General features: G+C 40.4%; 1 protein-coding gene across 1 annotated transcript; it reads right to left on the reverse strand.

Annotated features, from left to right (window-relative positions):
* Window positions 1-2,252: 2,252 nt before the first annotated feature.
* Window positions 2,253-6,697, reverse strand: LOC125531763 (dirigent protein 1-like). Its single transcript, XM_048696042.1, has one exon. The coding sequence runs from the start codon at window positions 6,592-6,594 to the stop codon at window positions 6,163-6,165; it is 432 nt and encodes a 143-aa protein (XP_048551999.1). The 5' UTR covers window positions 6,595-6,697; the 3' UTR covers window positions 2,253-6,162.
* Window positions 6,698-7,799: the final 1,102 nt, after the last annotated feature.

Below are 7,799 nucleotides of genomic sequence, written 5' to 3' on the forward strand. Positions count from 1 at the left end.
TGGAAGGACGTCACCCTCCCCCTGGCGCGCCACGGCGGGCTCTTCCTGCCGCTCATCCTGCTCGTCTCCACCCTCGCCGTGGCGCGATAGAAAAGGAGTTTCAGTAGAAGATCTGAACTTCAAGGTTATTATTTTGAAGTGGGGAAAATTCTTAAAAGTTATCTAGCTCGCTGCTTAATTAAGAATAGACCTAGTTCTAATTGTATCTATGGGAGTACTTGTCGATTTGCGCAATCCAATTAGCTAGATGCCTTCAAAAAACATCTACAGTTCCATTCTTTTCTATGTATACATTGGCAAAAACGATGCCTTATCGCTTATTGGCATGAAGCACTATGTATAGAAAAATTTCAATGCTCAACAAATAATAAACATTTTGGAATTCATAAATGCCTAAACGTGTTGGACCATGTCTTCAGATACAGTCCAGTTATAGTTACCCAACCTTTAGAGGCCAAAAGCAGGGAGATGGCCTGCAGCAAACAGACCATGGCCATCGAATGCAGCACCCAGATCACCTCATATCATCCATCCACCATGGCCACTATCTGCACTGTATCGCCAGCATCAATAAATTAAAGAGACTAAATGCTTTTTCTACAATCAGCTATTGTAGTCCTTAGGTATCCATCTTTCTAGTTACTAATAATGAATCTGTTTCTAATAGCGCCACTTAAAACAACATGCCCAAATCTCGGGATTCAGTTCAGCTGAATAAACACCTGGAATTCTTTCAGTCTAAGAAAGACCTGGAGTCTCTATTGGAGAGAAACTGTGCAACTGGCTGAGCATGATCGACATGTCCATTCATTGAGTCATCCTCGCCATAGCGAGTTCGTATGGGCATTCCTTAGAGAACCCAACCTGCTAGTCGTCTTCACTCTTCTCATTCAATTCTTGAATTTCTCATGCCGTGTAATAATCATCAGGCCTAAAAAAATATGACAAAAGATGTAGGATTTAGAGTACAGATCTTTAGAAAGATAACTTTTCTTTCAAAACAAAAGCCACATGTGAACCAAACTCTTCTTTCACAACAAAAGCCATCTGAACCAAGTATGATGCCCACTAAAAAAACACTATGTTTAATGCATGCAACTCCAAGTGGAACTTATGCAGATAAACGAAGCAACATGATGATAGAAATCTGGAGATGGCACTAATTGATCTAGTGGGTCTCATCTGTAGTTTGTAGGTAAATAAGCGGACCCAAGTGAACTTGATGTCCTAGATAGTTTGTACAAATGCTCATATTGCCAGACTGCTCCTTTGAACCAGGCCGAAATACATATCGCGAATTCATGCGGCTGTACCACTCACATAACATGTGGAATTTAGATGGGCAGAAGAACATCATAAGGCGCTTCTAATCAAGATTTCGTAAACTGTGAACCACGCAGCTGCTGCGTTGTCATTAGTTACCAAATGGCAGAGCAGAGTAGAGGTAGCAGCAACAATCTGGATTCTAAATTAAATACTCAAACCATAACACTGCCCCCCAGCTTCTCATCTTATTAATCGATACTACCATCTGGATTCATTTGTCCTGACAACTAAGCAAGGATTGGAATCAGATCAGATGTAATGGAAAACTAGATGCTTAACCATGAATTAGATTCATTCATAAAAAACTTGTTCTTTCTTTCTTAATATATGGACGTGCAGGTCTCCTGCGTGTTCCCGAGAAGAAATTAGATTCAACCAGACGTAGAGCATGAAAATTGCATGCTCCCTTATGGACGCAATATTGCAACCTATCAAGATTAATGGCGTATATAATCATTTCGATTTATTCAAATAGTAAACAAACTAACTAATGTAGTAAGTCCTATTTCTACCTGTTGATAAGTCAAACCGTCCATTGTTAATTACACCATGATGAGGAATTGAGCGGGACAAACAAAGCAAAACAAAAGAGGCAATGTGAATTGACCAATTGATTGTTATCTTACTTCATTCATGGAGTCCAGCAAGTGGGATCAGATGAGAAACTGAAGGTGGTGTTCCACTCTCTGTCCCTAAAACAATGCAATCTTGCATTCAATACATTCATTCCTCAGGAAACAAAATTTCTTGCCGGTGCTTGCTGAATGGTTGGAGGCACGGGGAGGGGATCTCACCAGATGAGGAGATCCTGCTGGAGGAGGGGATCCCACCAGATTAGGGGAGCATGGGTCTCCGCGCCTCGATCCGAGCAAAAGAAGCCTCCATTGCCGCCGATGGAGCACGCTGTGCTTAGAGAGTTGGGAGGCGGGAGAAGATGGAGAAGAGTGGCGGACGGAGCTCCGGCGGGCAGGCCGGAGGGGCGGCGGCTCCAACCCTAGCTTGTTCGTGTGTGGGTCAAAGAAGGAGATGGGTGAGAGGAGTAAACAGCGAAACGTTTTTTTACAACACGGGCCGATGATAGCGAGGGAGTCGGACCAGCGACAGCGAAGCAGACAGGGCAAGCGGCCCACACGTGAACGGATAAAATTCTGGAATTAAACGTTTTTGGATGAAATACTACCACCTCGGATGTAGAAAATAATATAGGTGAAAAAACTGAAATTGTAAATTCACGGGGAGAAACGTATTGTGACGGTGAACCCACGAAGTCAATCCGTGCTTTACTATTAGGGATAGATGTGGCCGAGTCTCAACCGAATGAAATTTAACCAAGTCACAGTCAATTAACATACTAGTATATAAGAAGAAAAAAGAAAAGATAAAAAGAAATTTTTGCATGGATCTTCATGCAAGATTGAATGGATGTGGTATCTACTGAGACATAATCAATTCCAGTGAGACCTAGCACAATTGTTTTTATTTTATTAAACAGGAAATGAGTCTTTATATTTCAAAATTGTTTCTTATTTTGTTCTTAAAAAGTTAAAAGTATTTCTCTAAAGATTTTTATTTGTGTTTTAATGGTTATATCTCTACCCCTAAAAGAGGATTTGGTAGCTTCACTTTCACGGTTTATTTTCGTCTGTTTTTTTCCATCTCATCTCTTAATTTTTGCCACACCTCTCCTTGTTTTCGACCTCGCACCGGTTTTCTTCCTTCTCATCGGTTTGTTTTCTAATCTCATCCCACAAAAGAGAACGCTTCACTATATTCTCTGCCAATTCACATCTCGCGAGCTAGGATTCCTTGTGTCGTCGTCGCGGGGCTCCATGCCCAGCTCCGCCTCCTGCCTTCTTGCCCCTCTCTGCCCTCCAAACTTGCCGCCCTCGCCCTGCCTTGGAGGCAGGCCGCCCGCTGCTCATCTCGGTGGCATCAGGCGCGGCCATCCCTACCATGGCATTGGTGTGCCATCCCTGTCGGGCATGGTCACTCCTTGGTCCGATCACATCGTTGATGCAGCCGGATCAGGGGAGAGGTGGGGTTGGCTATATTTCCATTGAGAGTAAAATGCACGGGAGGTTCTAAATAATTTTCGAAAGTAATCCCCTCGTCTGAAAATACTTGTCGGAGAAATGCATATCTCCCAATGTCTATTTACATGCAAATCAAAGCAACAATAAGGATATAATTTTTTAATTACCTTTCCTACTTATAAAGTTTGAAATTGGTGCGAGTTCACATCTTGTGAGACCAACAACCTTTATGAATAAAAAAATACACCTTGTGAGACTACAACTTTCGAATAGACATAAATAAACAAATGTACTTTTACTTACATGTGGGACCTAAAACAAATTAACAAGTACACTACTACGTTCATGTTAGACCAACATTTGAAGAATGCACAAATAACTAAATACAAAAATGTCTCCACCCAAAATTATGCTCTTAAGCGATGAGCTTACTCATATTTTAGTTTCGTTGCAACGCATGGGAATTGTGACATTATTATATTAATATCAAGGTGATAACAATGTATCCGACCTCTATAACGATACAGTACCGATAATTAAAGAAATTTCCCCCAAAAAAAACTAAAGAAAAAAAACAGAGTCTACATGACCGAAAACTTGTAATAGATTCCCCCCAAAAAAACAGAGCCACTTATTTTGGATCAGAGGGAGTAATAGCATCTACAACCAGCCTCCTTAAATCCCCCTTAAATGTCCGGCCTTTCTGCAAACCTTTAGATTGGACCAAATGTAGGAAGGGTATGAGGGCTCATGGATGTGCCTGGTCAGTCCGCCGCATAACACATTGCCCATCCTGGACCATCTTTTCTCTTTATTTATTTTTTTGTTTCTCTCTTCATCTTCATCAATCAAGTTTAGCTACTTGTAAGTTGCCTGAATTTTGAATCCGGGTCGGTCAATTTATTAGCCATTGATTTTCCTCTGAGATTCGTGCTGCGTTTTTTCCATCCTGTGTTACTTGTTGTGCTGGCCTGGTTTTCCTTTTTTGACTGACCCCATATTTGGGTCAATAGATTTTCTACTGGGCCGAAGCCTACTAACTATGAGATCCAACCCTCCTCTTTATCGCCTTGTTTATTTTTATGTTTATTTCCCTTTTTTCTTTTTTCTTTCGTTTTTCTTTTTTTCTTTGTTAGTTGGGTTTCATTTTTCTTTTGTGGGTATTTTTTTTGGTTGAGTGTAAATGTATACACATAAATACTATGCTATGTGCGAAAATTACACTATCATATAATTGTTGTTTGCATACTGCAAAAAATGCAATCTTAGAGCGATGTTGTGTGCAAGGCCTTTTCAATTTTTTTATCTTTCTTCTTTAAAGGTAATATTATTGCTACTAATTCCTTGTTCCATATTTTGAATTTTTTACTTATTATTTAATTTTCTATCTTCTTCGAGGGTAAAGCTAATTCCACTAATTCATTCCTTCTTAGGAATTGTTTTTGCTAATATTCCACTATAATATGTTTATTGATGCATATTTTAGAAAAAGTAGATTTTCATGAATATTGTGTGCAAATTTAATTGTTGTCTGTTTTATTATTTTTATTTTATTTCCTCTTAAAGGGTAATACCAATACCACTATTTTTTATTAGAAAATTTCATTATTTTTACTTTTTAATTTATTTATAATTTATTTATTTTTTGGGGGTAATTACAATGCCGCTAATTCATTCCTTTTTAGGATTTTTTTTTGAAAATTTTCACTATTATATGATTATTCTTGCATATTATGAAAAAGTGGAATTTTTATGAAAATTGGGTGCAACTTTTGTCATTATTTGTTTAATATTTTCTGTTTTCCTAAAGGGTAATAGCAATACCACTAATTATTTGTTTCTCAGAAAACTTCATTTTTATGATTTTGTTTTAGTGTGTGTTTCATTATTTCTTAGAAATATTTCATTATTTTGATTTTGTTTCATTTTCTTTTTTTCTAGGAAAACTTCATTATTATGATTTTTAGTTTCTATTTCGTTTCCTTTCTTCTTAAAGTGTAATGCCAAAGCCACTAATTTATTCTTAGAAGAACTTCAATATTTTGGTTTTTTTGCGTTTGTGTCATTTTATTTTATTTTCTTAATAGTAATACCAATGCCATTAATTAATTCCTTCTTAGGAAACTTCCTTTTTGTGAAAAATCCAATGTTATATGCTTGTTCTGGCATATTATAAAATCATAATTTCTATAAATTGTGTGTAAATTTTGAATTGTTTGTTTTATATTTTCTATTTTTAAAGGGTAATACCAATGCCACTAATTCATTCTTATTTATAGAACTTCATTTCCTTTTGATGTGTCTAATGTTTATTTCATTATATTTCTTCTTCAAGGGTACTTTCCTCCGTACCTAAATATAAGTATTTTTAGAGATTTCAATATGTACTACATATGGATGTATATAGACATATTTTAGAGTGTAGGTTCACTCATTTTGCTCAGTATGTAGTCCATTTTGCTACATACCAAGGTGCAGTAGTGGGCGATCAGAACCGTCATAGGAGGTGAGATGGAATTGAAAAGAAAACTCAGAACCTGGGAGTCCTGGGCCTTGGCGATCTCATACGACGGGTTTGGCAGTTGGCACGGCAGTGGGCTTGCTCTCCTTGTCAGCAACCTTGCGTGCCATCTCCTTCCTCTCTGGCTGCTGGAGCTAGCACACCAGCAGGGACGCATGCATTGGGTGTTTATATAGAGATGAGTTGGTTACAAGGATTCGGTAGTTGGGGTTATGGATTGATGGTCATGAAAAAGCTATATATGAGATAAGGATCGATCTAACCATCTAACTACTGAGAGGATTACAACAGAAACAAAATGCTAATCCTACTAGTGTATATACAGCGTACCTTAGTGAACACAGCGTTGCGACCCATAATTGCGATGCTGCTGCCGTTGTACTTGCCAGCGGTGAAGACGAAGTTCATGTTCATGAGCAGCGCGAGCTGGTCCTTGCCAGCGGCGATGTACGTGCCCTGGGCGCAGCCCATGAGCCTGGACGAGTTGAGGCCGGGGCCCTCACTGAGCGGGTCGTCGATGACCACAACCATGCCGAAGGCTGTCTTGGAGGTGTTGGTCGTCGCCGCTTGCGCCACCGGAACCGACGTCGGGTCCGGTCCGCTCACCACGTCGTGCCAGTACACCTTGAGGTGCGTCTCCTTCTCAGACGATGCGGTCTGCGGCTGCATGGTGGCCAGGGCGAGGAGGACGAAGAAGAGCGCGTCAAAGGCCATGGTTTTTCTGTTGAGTAGTTGGTGTTTTGCTGGTGTGATGTGCGTGTATTTGGCTATAACGCGTCCTATATGCGTACGCTAGTATTTATGCACTTGGACGCGAAAGCAGGTATGCGTGCATTACGCGGCGCATTGACAGTTCAACGAGATTCATGGCGTGTTCGGTTCCTTGCTATTATGAGGAGTCGCTGGAAAGTAAAGATGTTACTAGCACGGAAAGTACTCAGGTAGCATGTCCGCCACATGTTTGTACATACTTCTAGAAGCCTTTTATTTGTACCGAACTAATTAAGAAATGGATTTTTTTGCGGGGGAATTAAGAAATGGATTGCTATAACACATCTCGTGGAAAGATGGTCGAACAGTGTAGGGTCTGTTTGTATGCCGTGCGTTACAGTACCCGCATTGCATACACTTCTCCATCCAACCTGGCTAGGTAAATGCAGTTTTAAATGCACCATATGCATGTTGTTTGGTTGCCTGCATGCACTCTTACCTGCATGGGCTGAACCACATTGCCTGGTGTTTGGTTGTCTGCATGTTAGTCCACAAACCCAAGGCATGGTGTTTGGTTGTATGCAAGGCCTGATGTGTGGTAACCTCTTTGGCTAGTTGGTGAGGTTACCACCACACTTCGGCAGCACACATCATAAGCACAACAGAGTATAAACAGAGCATCAACTAGCATAATTCAGATATAAGCAGTACCACAGATATAACAGTTCAACGCATAAACCATAAACATGTTCAAAGCAGACTCGATAGTACGCTCGAAAGAGGTGGCACGGCCCTACTCCTTGGCGGTGAAGGCTTCGTCGTTCTTCCCGCACTTGTTGACGACCTCAATGTCATCGCCGTCGAAGATGATGACCTTGAGGGTGTTGGGAGTGAGGAGCTTACATGTCACCATGTAGCCGATCTTGATCTAATGAACGGCTGCGTAGGTGGCCCAACCCTAATCCGGGGTCACCCTTGTAGGAGATATGCCCTAGAGGCAATAATAAATGATATTATTTATCTCCGAGTTCATAATTATGTTTATGTTCCATGCTATAACTACAATGATTCTCGAGTTTGCAATATCCACGAGGCTCGAAGGAAGACTCATATGCACGTGTGGAATAATAAACGGTAAGAAGTATTCCTAGTCTGGCCTCTAAGACTAGCTCAAGTGTTGCATGATGGTTCTGTTTTCCTGATCATGG

The sequence above is a fragment of the Triticum urartu genome, unplaced genomic scaffold (genome assembly GCF_003073215.2).
Source record: "Triticum urartu cultivar G1812 unplaced genomic scaffold, Tu2.1 TuUngrouped_contig_8047, whole genome shotgun sequence".
Taxonomy (NCBI): Eukaryota; Viridiplantae; Streptophyta; class Magnoliopsida; order Poales; family Poaceae; genus Triticum; species Triticum urartu.